Below are 19,832 nucleotides of genomic sequence, written 5' to 3'. Positions count from 1 at the left end.
GCAGCGTTTTTGCCGCTGCGGAAACGCTTAAAAAACGCATCATGGTCACACAGCCTTAAGTGAATTTCCATCTTTTAATACTGAATTGTTTAAAGATGACCTGCTACTTCTTATATGCGGTATATATATATTTTTCCCGATGAAAATGTCTCTGTTCTCCTAAATCCGGCATTGTCTTTCTTTTGTTCCAGGGCCTCTCCATTCCTGAGATATGGCCCTCTCTTCCTTCTATATGAATCTTGTTAGCCAATAGGGCGTGGTCCTAAACTTTTTTTCTGTGAGCGTTTTAAAGACTAAATTTACATACAGGTTGCAAAAAGGGAGACGTGCAGGAACAAAAGACGAACAAAGCCGAATTCAGGAGAACAGGTAAAAAAGGTAGATAAGATATTTCAATTTTTTTGGGGGGGGATTTTTTTTTATTTTAATTTTTTTTTCTCATTACATCTTGTATTAATTTTATTTTTTGATACACCAGATTTTGACAAATGTGACAATACCAAATATGTTTATATTTATTTTTTTTATTTCTTTATTTTTAATGATTATAATTTTTTTTTACAAAATATTGCCATATATAATGAAAATCTCTTCCCTCTGTAGCTCAGCATGTGAATAAGCTTCATAGGAATACCACGATGGCAGTGACAAGGGCCTACAGTAGACTCCCCATTGTTGCTTTGAGTTTATATCATGGGGGAGGCAATAGGAGCCAGTGCATAAGATTGACAAATATTGAAAACAATGTTTAAATGATTAACAGCAGTGATTGGGGCTCAGCTCGGGTCACTGCTGTTATATACAGATGTTGACTTTTTAATATAGCCAGCACAAAGTGCATGTGGAGAGAGCTCAGCTCCTGAGCCACTTCTACATGCTATTGTGGCACCCCAGGGGTCTGGTTTCCACAGTAATAGCAATATTATGTCTGAGAGCAGGTGGGAGGTCTCTTGGTCAGGAATCCTATGCATGCCACACCTCCTGCCCAGTCCTGGGAGGGGAAGAACTTCCCCTATATAAAACTGGGGCTGAGGCAGGGTTAGGGAGTTAAGAAGAGGAGAGAAAGAGAAGAAGAAGAGTCCCAGACAGAGACATAGTCTGGTCTGGAGAGGAGCAGCTATAGGAAAGAAAGATCAGGAGCTCAGTGGGAGCAGTGCTAAAAGGAGTCAGGGGCTGGAAGCTGTAGAGCTCGCCCTGATTGAAGAATTATCACCGGACCCGGAGTCCGAGGCTGTGGGGACGAATCCTTACCCAGCAGCAGAAACCGACCGGCAGGGGATTTCAGGTCCTCTGGCCAAGAAACCCGAAGGCACGGTCACACGCGTGGGACCAGCACCGCCGTCGTGGAGCGGAAGCTACCAGAAGGCCCCGAGTCACCGGCCATACGGGTGAGCACCACACGGTACACTCAGGGACGTGGGCTACTTTTACCCGCCTCTAGCAAGGTAGCCAGAAGAGTACAATTAGTTGGGGAGGCCTGCAACTCCGCCTGGCCAGGGGAAATCCCATCTGCTCAAAGACTGACCAGGCCCCGATCGCTAGCCAGTACTCCGGGAGGGTCTATCTTTATCACCAGTAAAGACCCTGAACTACACCGCATCGTCTCTGAGTGGTTCCTGCTACCCCCATCATCCACGTCGGCTGCCCTGAGGCCATACCCCTCCCGTTGGGGGTTATACCATCTACGCTGCACAATCGTACCACCGGCCTCAGCGGTCTGCCCTGCAGCGGAGGCCTCATAGCCGCATTCAACGGGTGGCGTAGTCGAACACCGTACCATCTACTGCTAAACTCTGCCACTCAGCTTGACTCCCTGGGCACGGACCGGGTCACCGCCACGAGACTACTACCCCTATCAGACCCGGCTCCGGGTAGGCTCCCGCGTGCGCAACGCTGCGCGACTCAGGCCTAGGGGCGCGTCAACTTTTGGCGTAGTCGGCAGGATTTCGTGCCCGCAACCACCGGGTACTGCGTGCCTGAAAAAGACTGTTCAAACTTACCAGTGGTGAAGATTCCCGCCATCCGGCGCCATCTTCTACCTTCTTCCCGCCATCCGCGAAGTTTTCCCGCCATCCGGCGCCATCTTCTGCCTTCTTCCCGCCATCCGTGGAGTTTTCCCGCCGTTGGACGCCATCTTGAAGACGCCGCGCGGGAAGAAGAGGGGCGTGGACTCCGAAAGCGCGCAAGAACTGAAGCCCCGCCTCACGTCCGGACGTTGCGTAAGGTCCTGGAAGGAGCCCAGCAGACGCCGACGTCACAGGAGCGCGACGGAAGGTCCTCAACCCTGACGATCCACTGCGGAGCCGCGGCCTACGGAACAGGATCATCGCAAGGTAGGCCACGGTCCACTAGGGGGGGAGAAAGATGTCGGATACGGAGGAGAGCTTCACTGCCTCAAACCCCGCCAGCGCCACCGCTGCTGCAGTCATGCCTTTCACCATGCCCTATATCCCGGGAGCAGCCTGGCTACCCCAGTACTCAGGGGAGTCACATACCCTGAATGACTTTAAAGAAAAGCTGGATAGCCTCTTCCAGGTGTACCCCCTCACAGAAGAGCAAAAAGTGAGCATCCTGGTGGCCCAACTAACCGGGGCAGCCCAAAGGGAGGTAAAATCCTGGCCACCTGGGAGGAGGACTGTCGCAGGGATACTAACCCCGCTGAGGGACACCTTTGATACCCGCACCTCAGCCGAGATTAAGCTTAGATTCTATGGGTGCAAGCAACGAGCACATGAGAGTATAAGGGACTATGCACTAAACCTACAAGAGGCCCTGAGAGCCATTAAGCAGACCGACCCTGACAGCGTGGGAAACGAGGACAGGCTGTTGACCGAGCAATTTATAGAGGGACTATATTGCAATGTCCACCGAACCCAGTTGCGGGCCATAGCCTTACAGGATCCTCATCTGGACTTTGCACAGTTCAAGTACAGAGCCATCCGGGTGCTCCGAGAACCGGCACCGGGTGGCGTTGTGACCCACAGGCGCCCTACTACCGCTTACCACCAGGAGGCGGCGCCCTTGTCGGTAGGGCCTGTGGGAGCTGACGCGCAGGCTTTGAACAATGACTCGGCTCCGGACCTGCACCATCAGGTCCAAGAGCTAGCTAAAAGCGTTGCTGCGCTAACCCGAACTGTGCAGTCTTTACAGGTTTCCACTCCAGGGAAGATCCAGCTGGCATCCGGACCGGAGGACATCCCGTGGCGTCGACCAAGGAGGACCCCACCGGCCAGAGGAAGACCCAGCGACCGGTACAACGAGGACGGACAACCTATCTGCCGCCGCTGCAATCAACCCGGACATATGGCAAGGTACTGTACTTTAAACTGGCACAACCTGGGGTAGAGGGCCAACCCCCAGGAAAAAGATCACCAGGCCCATCGAACTGGCGCGACAAATATGTGGGAGGACGTCCAGTCTTGCCTGTGGTACTGCATGGCATCCCTATGAGTGCCCTACTGGACACCGGGTCACAGGTCACCACCATCCCGTACGTGCTCTTCAAGCAGTACTGGAATGACTCGGATATAACCCGCTATCCAGACGACGACTTGAGTATCATCGCCAGTAATGGTCAGCCCGTGCCACAGATCGGATTTAAAGAAATGACCATTAAAATCGGTAGAGTCGAACTGGCAGCACAGGGACTGATCATTGTAGACATTGACAAGCGCGAGAGTCACCCAAAGATAACTCTAGGAACTAATGTGATTGAAAATTGTCTTGCAGAGGTGATTTTCATTTTACAGCAGGTTGCCAAAAACGCCAGCTCCGGCCAGCAGCGAGTGCTCCAGAAAGAGATCCGGGCACTGATGCGACGGCAACAGGTGGAACTCTCCGGTGGTGAGATTGGTAGCGTAAGAATGTGTGACCCTTTCCCTATTGCCATGCCCCCGAAAAGTGAAATGATGATTTGGTGCCGGGCAGCTATTGGTCTGAGAGGTAGAGATTACCAGGCCATGGTAGAACCAGTCTACTCAGACAGTAGGCCCACCATTTTGACAGCACGGGGGGTAGTTGATGTACGCCATGGGAGGGTGCCCGTTCGTATAATAAATATCGGGAAAAGGGAAGTATACCTGCCCCGGTATGCTACGCTAGCCAAATTATATACTATCAACCAAAATTCTTTACAGTCTGTGGAACCCTTGCCTCCATCTCACCCGGAGGAAGGTAACGGCTCTACGAAAATAATGGAGGATTGGTGTCAGCAACTACATTTGGGTACTGACTCCACTCCCTCCCACCAGAAACAGGGAGTCTACCGGGTGGTTCGAGAGTACGAGAGAGTGTTTAGTAAACACCCGTTAGACTTCGGGCGAGTCAAGGGGGTAGAACACCACATCCCCACGGGAGACCATCCTCCCATAAAAGAGATGTATCGACCCGTACCCCCTGCACACTACCAACACGCCAAGGGGATGCTTAGAGACATGAAGGAGGCTGGGGTAATCAGGGAGAGCTGTAGCCCCTGGGCAGCTCCACTAGTCTTGGTCAAAAAGAAAGACAACACCATGAGAATGTGTGTAGATTACCGGAAAATTAACCGTATCACACACAAAGATGCGTACCCCTTACCGAGAATAGAGGAGTCTTTGGCTGCTTTAAAATCTGCTAACTTCTTCTCCACCTTGAATCTCACTAGCGGGTACTGGCAGGTTCCTGTAGCAGAGGCGGACCGGGAGAAGACCGCATTCACCACCCCGATGGGACTTAGCGAGTTTACCTGCATGCCGTTCGGACTCTGCAACGCACCAGGAACCTTCCAGCGATTGATGGAATGCTGTCTGGGACACCGAAACTTTGAGACGGTCCTGTTATACCTGGACGATGTCATTGTCTATTCCAAGACCTACGAGGACCACCTGAAACACCTGGCGGAAGTGTTCGAAGCTCTGGCAAGTTACGGCCTAAAGGTGAAACCCTCCAAGTGTCACCTCCTGAAGACAAAGGTGCAGTACCTGGGACACGTGGTGAGTGCTGACGGAGTGGCTCCCGACCCTGATAAGATCACCGCAAATAAGGAATGGCCAAGCCCCTCCAGCGTAAAGGAAGTGAGGCAGTTCCTCGGGTTGGTAGGCTACTACCGAAGGTTCATTCCCGGTTTCACCAAAAAGGCAGCTCCTATGCAGGACCTCCTGATAGGCCAGTCCAGGAAGGCCAAGAACCAGAAGCCACCCTTCAGATGGGAGAAGCTGGAAGAAGAGTCCTTCCGCCAGCTGAAGATGGCCCTCACGGGGGATGAAATCCTGGCGTACCCTGATTATAGCCAGCCCTTTATCCTCTACACCGACGCCAGTAACATCGGGCTAGGAGCCGTACTGTCCCAGATCCAGCAGGGGAAGGAACGGGTAATTGCTTACGCCAGCCGAAAACTGCGACCCACCGAAAGAAACCCTGAGAATTACAGCTCATTTAAGCTAGAGTTCCTGGCAGTGGTGTGGGCAGTCACCGAACGCTTTAAGCACTACCTCGCTGCTTCCCGGTTCACCGTGTACACGGATAACAACCCGTTGACACACCTGGATACGGCAAGACTCGGTGCCCTGGAGCAGAGATGGATGGCCCGCCTGTCCAACTATGAGTTCACGATCAAATACCGGGCAGGACGCTCCAATACCAACGTGGATGCCTTGTCCAGAATGCCAAACCTACCGGACGTAGGGGAAGATCCAGAGGAACTGGAAGAAGTTGAACTCCCCGCGTTCCACCGTCATGGGACTATCCAGTATTCCCACCGTGTAAGGGGTAAGCAATCTGCTACGTTCAACCCCTTACCTCATTACAACTGGGCGGAAACGCAAGACAGTGACCCCGCCGTCCGACTGGTGAAGGAGATGCTGACTCAGCCAGATGCCCGCCTTGACCCAGACGCTCCGGAGGAGGCCAAGCAACTGTGGGTTGAGAAGAGTCGACTGTTCCTTTACAAGGGGAAGTTGTGCCGCAGAATGGTTAACTCCCGAACGCATGAACTGATCTGGCAAGTAGTGGTGCCAAGAAGAGACGCGGCTATGGCACTGGAGGCATACCACAATGGAGCTGGGCACTTCGGATGGAAGAAGCTGGAGTTCCTGCTGCGCGGGCGGTTCCATTGGGTAGGCATGAGAGGAACCATCGAGAGGTGGTGCAGAGACTGTGGCCCATGCAACCTAAGAAGGAAGGACCGTGCTAGCCAGAAGACTCCCCTGCAGTCCATCGTCACCAAGCAACCGTTGGAACTGGTAGCCTTGGATCATGTAAAACTGACCCCCAGCAGAAGTGGCTACGTCTATGCGTTAACCATCGTGGATCACTACTCCCGGTTCTTGGTTGTCGTCCCCGTCAAGGACTTAACGGCTCAAACAGCAGCTAGAGCCTTCCAGCAGCACTTCTGCCGTCCACACGGATACCCAGAGCAGGTGCTGACGGACCAGGGACCTGCCTTTGAAGCGGAGGTCTTCCAGGAGTTCTGCACTCTGTATGGCTGCCGGAAGATAAGAACAACACCCTATCATCCGCAAACCAATGGACTCTGTGAGAAAATGAACCAGGTGGTGATAGACCTTTTGAAAACATTGCCCCTGGAAGAACGCAGTCTGTGGCCTGAGAAACTGCCTGATCTGGTGGACCTATACAACCACATCCCTGTAGGTTCTACCAACTGTACCCCGGCTTACCTAATGAGAGCAAGACCTGGTAAGCTGCCTGTTGACCTGGATATGGGAGTCCTGACACCCGAGGACACTTCACCAGAAGCAGACTGGGACACAGAGAGGCAGCAGCAGTACCGGAAAGTACAGGAGAGCGTGGAGCGAAGTCTCTGTCAAGCTAGAGAAAGACAGGAGAAGACTTACAACCAGTATGCTCCCGCTGTTCCCCTGGTACCTGGAGAGCAGGTCTTGAAGAGGAAGAGGCGGCTCCACAAGCTGGACGACCAGTGGGAGAAGGACCCGTACACCGTACTGCCCTCGAGCCACGAGAAACCAAAGGTCTGTACAATCAGCAAGGACAGAGGGGAAACCACAGCCATTGTATCCCGAGATCACCTGAAGAAGTGCCCCGAACGGCTACGGAACCCTGAAGAAGAACAAGAAGACCCTCGACCCGCAGAGGAAGAGACAGAGACGGTCCGTACTGTACTTGGAGACTTCCCCCGGTCTTGGACCCAAGTCAATGGTGCTGTTGTGGTACCCGTCCTCACCTTCCTCCAACCAGCATCCCAAGTGCCTACGGAGAAACAGGTGGAGCTGGAAGAGCAGCCGGTCCAGGAGGCAGAAGACCCCACACAAGCAGACCAGGAGAATCAACCCTCTGCTTATAGTGAGCCTGCCATGCCTCTAGTGAGCCAAAGAGTCCGTAGACAGCTGCCCAGTTTACCCTTGACAGCTCCTACACCCTGTAGCTCAGGACCAGTCAGTCAGCTTCGTAGGTCCACTAGGGTTACTAGAGGCCAGCTGCCCATACGTTGGAGGATCTAAGTGTTTAGACTGTATTATTTGTATTCACTTGTTTTCTGTTACTTGTAAATAATTATGTGTTTCTAGTTATTTCATAGGAGTCTTTGGTGGATTTACCGGGAATCCTTTGTGCATATGGTTGGAGCGTAACCCAGGAACGGACTAAAGACTGTTAAGGACTCGGGGCAGGACAGACCCCTACCTGGTTACGTCTCCCTGTTTTTGGTGAAATGGACACCCTTGTTTTCTTGAAAAACTGCACCCGGTTGCGGACACGCCGTGACCATCCTAATGTGTTTTTCTTTATTGTACTGTTTCTGTTTATAATTTGTTATGTTTACAAAAATATGTTTAGTCCCGGAGTACTAAAATTCACTAGGGGGGAATGTGGCACCCCAGGGGTCTGGTTTCCACAGTAATAGCAATATTATGTCTGAGAGCAGGTGGGAGGTCTCTTGGTCAGGAATCCTATGCATGCCACACCTCCTGCCCAGTCCTGGGAGGGGAAGAACTTCCCCTATATAAAACTGGGGCTGAGGCAGGGTTAGGGAGTTAAGAAGAGGAGAGAAAGAGAAGAAGAAGAGTCCCAGACAGAGACATAGTCTGGTCTGGAGAGGAGCAGCTATAGGAAAGAAAGATCAGGAGCTCAGTGGGAGCAGTGCTAAAAGGAGTCAGGGGCTGGAAGCTGTAGAGCTCGCCCTGATTGAAGAATTATCACCGGACCCGGCGTCCGAGGCTGTGGGGACGAATCCTTACCCAGCAGCAGAAACCGACCGGCAGGGGATTTCAGGTCCTCTGGCCAAGAAACCCGAAGGCACGGTCACACGCGTGGGACCAGCACCGCCGTCGTGGAGCGGAAGCTACCAGAAGGCCCCGAATCACCGGCCATACGGGTGAGCACCACACGGTACACTCAGGGACGTGGGCTACTTTTACCCGCCTCTAGCAAGGTAGCCAGAAGAGTACAATTAGTTGGGGAGGCCTACAACTCCGCCTGGCCAGGGGAAATCCCATCTGCTCAAAGACTGACCAGGCCCCGATCGCTAGCCAGTACTCCGGGAGGGTCTATCTTTATCACCAGTAAAGACCCTGAACTACACCGCATCGTCTCTGAGTGGTTCCTGCTACCCCCATCATCCACGTCGGCTGCCCTGAGGCCATACCCCTCCCGTTGGGGGTTATACCATCTACGCTGCACAATCGTACCACCGGCCTCAGCGGTCTGCCCTGCAGCGGCGGCCTCATAGCCGCATTCAACGGGTGGCGTAGTCGAACACCGTACCATCTACTGCTAAACTCTGCCACTCAGCTTGACTCCCTGGGCACGGACCGGGTCACCGCCACGAGACTACTACCCCTATCAGATCCGGCTCCGGGTAGGCTCCCGCGTGCGCAACGCTGCGCGACTCAGGCCCAGGGGCGCGTCACTATCACCTCTGCAATTAAGTACATGTATGTGAGCAACATACCAGTAATTTTTCTTACCATTTCTCCTTTTTGTCAATAATTTCCTTTTCAGGTAGAGATTTGAAATAATATTTAGTACAACGCTCAAGATTAGACCAAAGGTAAGTGCAAGTATAACTCCAGTGGTAGCTTCACATTTTAACGCTATAATTGAAAAAGCAAAGGTAGAAATATATAAGTAAGAATAGACTATATGAAAAAAAGTATTAAGACACACATCATAATCATTGAATTTAGCTTTTTCATTTAGTCCCGTTACCACATGGCGTAGGATAACAAGCGAAGCCAAGCACTCCACTTGCAGACATGTGTTTCGGGGTGTTTGACCCTCATCAGTTTAAATGACAGGACTCGTTGAAAGGTCGATATTGAGTTTTAGGATAGGGCCAATGATTAATGTATTGCTTTATCATGTAAAGATGGGGAAGTTGTAGAACACACTCTCTGAAAACTTCTTATTTATTATCTTGTGTGACCTGTATATTATTGTGTATGTTATCCTCATGTAGGCTCCAGTTTTCCTGTATTTGGGGTTGACAGGGTTAACTGTAAGGCCAGCCCATGGTTTGGGGAGGAGTAAGTTGGCACCAGGAGTGAGTTCCTCCTGTTTTATGGGTTAGTTAAAGTTCAGCTTCAGAGAAGGAAGATACTCTCAGCAGTGTCAGCCGTATTGGGTGTGTGCAGAAGAGCAGACGTACAGAAGTTAGTATGATCCTTCAGTTTCAAGTAATAATGGAGGCAGCTCTCCTCTAGCAGGCAAGTTGGGGCACCTAGTGGAAGAGACTGTTAAGAACGAGTAATAGTGTTTGCCAAACCTGGAGGTCTTAGTGAAGGAATACGGAATGAGCCAGGCCCATACCATAAGGTATAGAAGCTGGAAGAGATCCCGTAAATAGTCCACAGAGTATTGTTCTGGGTGAAGTGGTCAGAGCAAAACACATCAACCCGTGTGTCCCTGTGCTAGGAAGATGGGGTCCTCAGCTTAACCTGTTATACTTCAGCAATATTCTTCATAAGTTCCGCCGTCCGTAACTGAAATGTTTGGGCTTTAGTCATGTAATGCAAATGAAGAATTCAAGTGTTTTACCTACTACATGTTGTACATAGTTTCAAGATCAAGTAAACAAAAGTTATTTTTATTAATAAGGTCTGGCTCATTCTTAATGATAATAAATGGTCCTAACTGGCTCCAAGATAAGGCAGCCGGCAGTCTGAGAGTGACAGCAATTAAAGCAAATGTATGCGCACACACCCAGGGACCCCTGTATACAGTGCTTAGGGTGCACAAGGTACACCTCGGCCCGGGACTACTCTCACAATCCTAATATAACTGTTACGGTAGTATAGTAACTCACTCAAGATAAAAGATAAGACGTTAAAAACTGCAACAGACCCTGCTGGTTCCTGTACATACTAGAGATCCTGACCCAAAGTCCCTAGTGGTAACTGCGTGAGATGATAAAGCCCTAAGCACAGACTAGACTATGACCTATGCTGCCTGAAAGACTGCAGAGCACTTCACGTTCCTCCTAAAGAACCAGAGGGCAGAGCAGAGTGTAAGTTACCTACAGAAGGGAAAGTGTGCTGAAATAGAAAAGATCCCAGAGTGAGTAAAACAATCCACAAAATAAAGGATTAAATATGTACTGTTATAAAATAACCTTCTTCTTAACAACTAATAAACTACTTGTTAACAAGAAACAGAAGATAGGTGCAGGATGAAGAATACAAACAGCAGAGACATAAACCCTAGCTCTTTCACTGACTGGCTTAAACTACGGCATTATGGCTGGATATCCAAAAAAAATTATCACCAGCAGGAAATACAAGCAAGGGGAAAGTATATAAAGCCGCACCTTAAAGGTGATGGGGCAGACAAAATAGTAATGAAAACACATGTTACCCTAAAAAGACTGCAGCAAGGATAACAGCAACAAAACACCTGGAGAAAAGGTGTATCTGCTGTGGCTCAGCTGACAGAGAAGCCAACCACAAAGCATAGACTCAGGGATTTGAACCCAGATGCATGACGGTATATTTTTTTAATCATTTTTCTTGAGGGAAAGTAAACAAATGTAACAACCTTTTTGTTACTGCCCAAAAATAATATTTTATTAAAGGGCCATTGCTAAAACAGTAAGCCACTGCTTTTGAGGGGTCATATTATCAGGACCCTGGACTATTATTTTACATTGCCTCTTTTTTTGCTATATTGTCTGGGCCCAGGTGGTTCACCAATGTTTATACACTATACGAACAAACACAAAACCTGTTGCTACTCAATAAAAAGAGATACCATAATAAGATTTTGATGGCTAACAGAGGACAAACTATTGCTTTTTTAGTTTCCAAATACTCAACATCTTGCTATTACACAAAAATGGGATAATTTTTGGACCAAGGTTTGTTAAAATTCCATGTCTTCCTCCAAATACACAGCATGTAGATAATTAGTAAGTTACAAGGCATTTTCCATAAAAAAAACATTATTTTTAAAGGCTTTTTAATAATAATAATAATAATAATAATAATAATAATAATAAAAAAACATAGAAAGTAATTTGCGCTATTAAACAGGCTATTGGTTACAAACTGTTGACCCTCAACAATATATGCTGAGATTTACTATTGCTGTGTTTCCATTAATGAGCTTGAAAGGGATTGGAAAGAGTCCTAAAGACATCAGCGTGTCATACATATCTTTTTTAGAGCAATTTTAGGCTTTGAGATGCTTTTGGTTTGCGGTGAATCAATTAGCCGCCAATCACGTTTACTAGCAAAATTCATCCAAGCTGGCAAATTAGAATTTCAAAAGATTTGTTCATCTTTAATGATCTACATCAGGTTTAGTAGATCCAAAAGGAAGGGACAGCGAGGTTCTCCAGGTCTTGCAGCCATAAACGCATATATTAACCCTGCTGTTCTGATCTCATTTACTATACACTTGTACTGTTTCGGGTCAATATGACCCGAGCTATAAAAATGTTGATTTTAGCTACTGTGTTTTATTTGAATACCTATTTCATTATTAAACTGTATGTGAACATGGTTGATCATAAACAAATGTAAAATTAAATTAAAACTTAATTTTTTTTTTTTTTTCAGAAAAAGGTTACATGGACTGTTTGCAATTATGTTTGCTTTACAGCATTCTGCACAGAAATAACAAACATGCTTTAGATTTCTATTACTATAACATGAAATCGAACTAAATATAACTTTGTGTTAACATATTTTATAAAACAGCAAATGCAAAATAATGAAAAAAACGAACTATATTAATAAATAACAATGAAAGAGAAAAAAACCTATAACCGGTTTCACAGTAAAAAGAGCTTATATACTACTGTAAGGGCCCCATCGCTCTCCCAGCGGTGAAGAAAGTGCAGTGTGACCGCTACGCTTGCGATGCTGGAGCCTCGCGTTTGTGACGTTGCAGCATCGCAATCGAACGGTGCATCTGTGTGTGTGTGATGGGGCCCTAAAACAGACCCTGTTCAAATCGGTACTCAATGGTCATCCATGCAATCAATATATCACATCAGTGAGAATACACCCCCTCCTAGACAAACATTCAGTCTACACAAGCCTAAAGGCCCCGTCACACTTAGCGACGCTGCAACGATCCCGACAATGATACGACCTGTCAAGGATCGTTGCTGCATCGCTATGTGGTCGCTGGTGAGCTGTCAAACAGGCAGGCTCACCAACGATCAGGGGAGCAGCGACATCGTGGAAAGAATCTTTCCACGATGTCCTGCTCCTGGTTACGAGCCTGCTGAAGCAGGAGCAGGCTGGTAACTATGGTAAACATCGGGTTACTAGGGGCACACGCGCACCTAGTAACCCGCTGTTTATCATTGTTACCACTCTGCTACAGTGAGCGGGAGGTTACCGCTCACTTTAGTAGGCTCGTAACCATGATAAACAGTTGGTTACTAGGTGCGCGTGTGCCCCTAGTAACCCGATGTTTACCATAATTACCAGCCTGATCGCTGCTCCCGCTGGTCACACACAGCGATGTGTGCTGACCAGCGGGAGAGCAACGACCAAAAAATGGTCCAGGACACTTTGCAGCGATCAGCGACCTCACAGCAGGGGCCTGATCGTTGCAAAGTGTCACACATAGCGACATCGCTGGTGAGGTCGCTGTTGCGTCACCAAAACCGTGACACAGCAGCGATCTCGCTAGCGATCTCGCTATGTGAGACGGGGGCTTAAGGGTACCTTTAGACGGGCACACATTAGCTTACATCATGACACAGTAATCAAAAAATGGCTTTACACTATGTAATCTAAAGAACAGAATTGAATAATTTGAGAAGAAAAGCATAGCTTATATGCTACATACCTGTAAAGATGTGTATTCACAGCTCAGTGTCCTCTCACAGAATTGAAAGAGAAATGACTGGATGAGTACTTGCTCACTGATAAGAACAGTGAAACCTCTACACTTTTGAATTAAGAGATGAAGTACACAGGAAAACAAATAAATTTTGCAGGCAGAAAAAAATAGTGACCTGTTGAACAGTATAAAATGTTATCGGGTCATATTGACCCGAACAGTACAAGTGTAACAATCAGCGTGTAACAAAAAGTAAACAAAAAAACACTCACAGAAAGAACCCCTCAAGTGAGGAAAAGTCAATTAATCACAAGTTTCAGATCCGCATAATAAATAATCTGCAGGGTCTCAAATTTCATTCCGGGTCATATGGACCTGAACAGAACAGCAGGGTTAAATCTGGTCATATTTCAGCTATCTGAAACTGTAAAACAGTTGCATTAACAAACCGCCAATGAAGCCATTTTTTATAGCTTTACCTGCAGTCACAATCACATATACAGAGCCATTAGCAGAGTGGTTTGTCACCGGGTTCCTCGCCACACATGTGTACAGTCCTTGATCCTCAGGTGCAGCATTACTGATATTATATTTGCTTGTCTTTTCCTGTAAGTCTGAGCCATTGAGTTTCCATTGGTATTCGGGAGGTGGGAAAGAATCAGCAGAACATGTTAATGTGAAGGGAGAACCAGGCTTCACAAATTTTGTTCCTTCTATTTGTATCTCATCAGGGCCATCTGCAAAACAAAAGGACAGCAGTTACATTGGGTAAAGCTGCCTATGAGATAATTCATTGTAATGATTCTAAAAGTGATGGGGTCCTCCTGACTTCTGTGATTTGTCCATAGCAGTTATGACATTATGATAAGTGTTATATTTACTTATTATTCAACTTGTTATAATTTGGTACTTGTTGGCCCAATATTGTCTCCCGTTTCAAAGGTGAATTATGTTTGTTTCTGATTATATTCATCTATGTTCCCAATTCTTTAAAAAGTTTAAAAGCAGTCAACTTGTGGACTTTATGTTCCTCAAAATCCCACCTGCTGGGTTAGAACCAGTTTACCCCTTTCCTTCCTTGCGGAACATCTGTGCCGATTTATGCCTCCTCTGTATCTCTGGTTATACCATTCATTTACCCATAGCCAGATAAGTTGAGGTCATCTTGGCATTACTAACGTTATGTTTATATTCAAGAGCTTAAAAAGGGGTTGGAAACAGTCTTATTACACCTCAGAGTGTTATATATGTCTTTCAGTTTAATTTGAGATTTTTTAGAACATTTTGCTGGTGAAATTGAATTTTAAAAGATTTGCTCATTCCTCCTTAGGAGTAGTGTGCAGCCATCACTTGCATCTCTGTAGATCTTCCAGCAAGAATTTGATGGAGGCTCTGCTCCGTAGTGAATTGAGACCTACAATACACCCTTGTTTGTCTCAAAAGGATGCTACAAAAAGTCTATAATGATCACCCCCATGCAAATATTCTGGTTACTCACAGACTACAGTAACTGTATACGGATCACTGACATCTTTATTGGCAATATTCCGAGCTTCACATCTGTATTCTCCCGAGTTTTCTCTCTTAACACTGGAGAACATAAGAGTCCTGTTGTCTTCAGATAACTTGGTTTTGGAGGAGATGTTGATATCTCTCATAGTCCAGCTTATGTTTGTATCATTTGAGGTGTCACATCTTAAGGTGAATGGATCATTTTCCTTAGGTTGGGTGATGGATGCTGTGATTTTAGGTTTAGTGACTGGATCTGTAAATTGAGAAACATAGAAGAGAGTTATAGAATTTCCTACTTATATCAAGAGTAGAATGTACGTTAAAAAAAAGTAACAGTGTCTCAGAAGATTAAGGTACTATTATAGAATTTTGAGTTAAAGATGACCTTTTTTAGCAAATGTAATAGTAATAGGTGCTGCAGATCAGAATAAAACATTTTTTATTTTTTAATTTTGACACTCTGTTCCGGAGATATTAGTAAATAAAGTATTTTCCACTTAAACAGCTAATTTTCTTTTAAGTCAAGGGGGCCTTTCCAGAAAGATTTCACTGGGGGGCATGCGCTTCTTCCTCTCTCTGATGTGGACCAATCATAAACAAGTAGTAACACACTGGGAAAATAAGAACATGCCCCCACAAACAGTCTGCTCTCCTCAATACAGAGTAATAACGTGCTGGAGCATGGCAGACCTGAGTGTGATTACCTTACAGCTTTTAGATTTTATGTCTAGCCATCAGTGTGGGAGGAGGGGTAGAGCGGCAAAATTGAGTCTCATTGCAAACACTTTTAGTAGCTCTCCTCTCATAGTGCTGGCAGCTCTGCCAATCATTAGCAGGTATCCACATAAAAAGGGGGAAAAGAAGACACACTGCAGATTAGAACAGACTCAGTGTGAGACATAATGACAATTTGCTCTCGGCAAAGTGTTTACATGTGCATAGCTAACCTGAGTGTGATTAACAACTTTCAGCTTTTATCTCCAGCAGTCAGTGTGGACAGTACATCATATTTGGCAGTACTACACTTGCCTTGTCAAAGCTAATGTGCATTTGATCCTGCCAAATAAAGCTCATTTGAATATAAATTTGAGAGGAGAGCTACTAGAAGTGTTTGTAATGAGTCTCAAATTCTCCAGCACTGCCCCTCCCCTTACACTGACTGCTGGAGATGAAAACTGAAATCTGTCACTTAATCACACTCAGTTCTGCTGTGCTCCAGCCCATGTCAGCACTCTGCAGTGAGGAAAGCAGACTGTTTGTCAATGCTACCGTGGGGTAGTGTTCTTCTTTCCACAGTGTGTTGCTGCGTGCATATACAATGAAATAAATATTGAGCACGTCACAAATTTTCTAAGGAAATACATTTCTAAAGATGCTCTTGACATGAAATTCTCACCCAATGTTGGTAACAACCAATCCACACAAGCAAAGAAATCAAACCATAGATGTCCATAAATTAAGTTATATGTAATAATGAGAAATGACACAGGAAAAAAGTATTGAACACATGAAGAAAGAGAGGTGCAAAAAGCCATGGAAAGTCATGACACCAGATGAAATCTATCAGTAATCAGTGAAAAATAATATGAGCTGGTTCAACTGATGGCCTATAAAAAATATGTCTCATTACCAAGTTGTCACAGAAGAAACATCTCATGATGGGTAAAACCAGTGAGATGTCTCAATACTTTTGCAACCTTATTGTTGAAAAACACACTGATGGCATTGACAGAATTTTTAAACTACTGAAGGTTCCAGGGAGCACTGTTGGGATCATAATCTGGAAGTAGAAAGAACATATTTTCACCATAAACCGGCCACGACCAGGTGCTTCCTGCAAGATTTCAGACAGAGGGGTAAAAATAATTATTAGAAGAGTTGTACAAGAGCAAAGGACCACCTGTGGAAAGCTACAGCAAGACCTGGAATCAGCAGTTATATTTGTTTCAAAGAAAATAATAAGTAATGCACTCAACACCCATGGCCTGTATGTATGCTCATCACACAAGACTACATTGCTGCGCAAAAAGTAAGTTCAAGCGCGTTTCAAGTTTTCTCAACAATATTTAGACAAACCTGTGAAATACTGAGAGAATATAGACTGGTCAGATGAGACCAAAATTGAACTCCTTGAATATCATAATACACACCATATTAAAACACCATACCAACAGTGAAGTGTAGAGGTGGAAACATCATCGTGTGGGGCTGTTTTCAGCATATGGCACTGGCAAACATCATGTGATTGAAGGAAGGATGAATGGACAAATATACCAAGACATTATTGATTAAAATCTGCTGCCATCTACATGGATGATAAAGGTGAAACAATGGTGGACATTTCAGCAAGCCAATGATCCCAAACTTACAGCCAAGGAAACTCTCAATTTGGTTTCGGTAAAAAGAAAATAAAGCTGCTAGAATGGCCAAGCCAATCACTGGACCTGAATCCAATTTATGGAAGGAACTAAGGCTCAGAGTTCATAGAAGGAACCCACAGGATTTAAAGAGCATTTGTGTGGAAGAATGGGCCAAAAATCACACCTGAGAAAATCATGTGACAAGTTTCTACATACAGGAGGCATCTTGAAGGCTTTTGTGCAAAGTAATAATCACATTTCAGTAAGTGTGTTAATTACTTTTTTCCTGTGTCATTTCTGTTCTGCTTAGTGTGGCTTACACAGACACACAGTGCAAAGATTGAGGCAACTTCTCCTGTTTATATCTGGTTTCAGGTGTGATTTTTTATATTGGCCACACGTGTTACTTGCCACAGATGAGTTTGAACGAGCATCACATCTTTCAACAAAGTTATGTACCCACAATTTTGGAAAGGTGCCAATAATTTTGACTAGGCAATTTTTGGGGGTTTTGTTTGAAATTGTATTCAATTCAGTTTTTTGTGTTGCTCCAATATTCACAAAGGAAATAAACATGTGTATAGCAAAATATGTGTAATTGCAATAATTTTCTGGGAGAAATACTTCTAGCATATTGATTGACAGCATGTTTTACACACATACCACCAAGCCACCTGTGATTCACTAAATTTAAATAGGACTAGTTACTTTTCCTGATATACTTGTTATTGTCAAACCTTGTATTTCTCTTGAGATGAATCTGGAACATTTTTTCTTGGAACTGTGTTGTGATGTTACTCTCATTCCTCCTGGATATGTATGAATAAGGGCTGGTCTATATGGAAACTTTTTTTTATTTTTTTAATAACAAGGGCAAATTAAACTTACCATAGAAACACTGAGATTTCAGCTTACTCTTACATTTTAAAGGAAAATAATAGAGAAATTGCACAATGTGAAGTTCTAAGAAAAGGAAATACAGAATTATATCATAGGCAATAGTGATGACGAGCGAGCACTAAAATGCTCGGGTGCTCGATGCTCGGGTCGAGCACATTGGAATACTCGGGTGCTCGACCCGAGCCACGAGCCCAATGTAAGTCTAGGGGAAACCCGAGCATTTTTCAGGCAGCTCCCCCCGGCGGACTGCAGAGGGCCTAAAAATTGCCCAAATCGATGGGAACAGTGCTCAAATGACATGGGAACAGCATGGGGAAGACCCCTTGAAGCATTTCTGACTCCCAGGTCACTGCTATCAACAACGTTGTCAGAGGTATTACGCCACTTTTAGAAACTCACAATAAAACATACAAAAATGAATCCAAAATGGATTTTCCTGGGAAATATGTTAAGGAACATCCTTTCGAGGGCAATGACTTGTATATAAGGAAAAATAAATAACCAAAACCAAAAATACTCCTCCACACCTTGGGCTATGTTCACACGTAGCGTTTTGGATGCGTTTTTGCACTTTTGCATTGCTTTCAACCAAGACAAATGCATTCACTGGGAAATGTCATTTTAACATTTTACAACCTTATCTGGCCATGTGGTGTGTGACACATCATCAGACACATGCATACAGTGTGTGCTAAAAAGACATGGGAACAGCATGGGGAAGACCCCTGGAAGCATCTCTGACTCCCAGGTCACTGCCTAAAAGTGTGCCCATCATAAGTGACCCTTGGCGCATGCGAAGATGCCTCCCGCCATGCACTTGTCGTTGCAGACTTGCAACAATCACCGTCAACATCCTTGTCCCAGGGCAACGTTTAGTTGTTCCTACCCCATTCCTTGGAATGCAAGCGCAAGTATGCAGCCAAACACCCACCCACCCACAGGCTGCAATACTATACTGCCAAATTTTTGACAGCTGCTTGCACTTGAAATGTGGCCTTTTAGGCTCGTGGAGGCGGAAGCTGTCCACAATCTTATGGCAGCGGCGACCGGGTATCCATACTCGGTCCCCAGGCGTCACTATTTGTCCTAGTGTCGTCTCCGCCTTCCACAAGCACGGGTCCCATAACATTACCCGTGCCCTCCTCAGTGAACTTACTGGGAAGGACCGCCTACTAGTGTTGAGCCACCCCCGTAGTGTTCGAGTTCGGTTCGGTTAGTCGAACACCCGTATGTTCACCGAACTGTTCATCGAACTGTTCGTCGAACACCGTCGAACACCGTTAAAACCAATGGCAGGCAAACAAAAACACAAAGAAACACATAGAAAACACCTTCAAAGGTGTCCAAAAGCTGACAAACTGCTCAGAAGACACAACTAACACATGGAAAGGTGACAAGTACATATAGTCATGCGAAAAGAAAAGAGGTGGAGGAGTAAAAGGAGCGGGAGACACAGATATAGGCATGTGATGCCCTTCTAAAATCAAGAAAGGCTGGAGTAAAAATCTAAAATCAGCCTACCAACACCCAGACGTCGTGACAAGAAAATTAAAAAAAGAAATATCTTTAGGTAGAATGGCAGTTCCATTCAGAATGTGGCACCCCAGGGGTCTGGTTTCCACAGTAACAGCAATGTTATGTCTGAGAGCAGGTGGGAGGTCTCTTGGTCAGGGATCCTATGCATGCCACACCTCCTGCCCAGTCCTGGGAGGGGAAGAACTTCCCCTATATAAACCTAGGGCTGAGGCAGGGTTAGTGAGTAGAGAAGAAGTAGAGACAGAGAAGAGCAGCAGATATAGGAGAAGAACATCA

The 19,832-nt window shown here is 46.0% G+C and overlaps 1 protein-coding gene across 1 annotated transcript in view; it reads right to left on the bottom strand.

The window, feature by feature from the left end:
* LOC141173079 (cell adhesion molecule CEACAM1-like) overlaps window positions 1–19,832 on the bottom strand; it is a 145,162-nt gene that overhangs the window by 69,044 nt on the left and 56,286 nt on the right. Inside the window, exons 3-5 of the mRNA XM_073657724.1 lie at window positions 14,747–15,013; window positions 13,728–13,985; window positions 8,922–9,047 (exon numbers count right to left, since the gene is read on the bottom strand). Of these exons, the coding sequence (XP_073513825.1) occupies window positions 8,922–9,047; window positions 13,728–13,985; window positions 14,747–15,013 (651 nt within the window). The remainder of the gene's footprint in view (window positions 1–8,921; window positions 9,048–13,727; window positions 13,986–14,746; window positions 15,014–19,832) is intronic.

The sequence above is a fragment of the Phyllobates terribilis genome, unplaced genomic scaffold (assembly GCF_046119375.1).
Source record: "Phyllobates terribilis strain yellow unplaced genomic scaffold, ASM4611937v1 Scaffold_12__6_contigs__length_324123572, whole genome shotgun sequence".
NCBI lineage: Eukaryota > Metazoa > Chordata > Amphibia > Anura > Dendrobatidae > Phyllobates > Phyllobates terribilis.
This window is presented reverse-complemented; position numbering and strand designations above follow the sequence as displayed.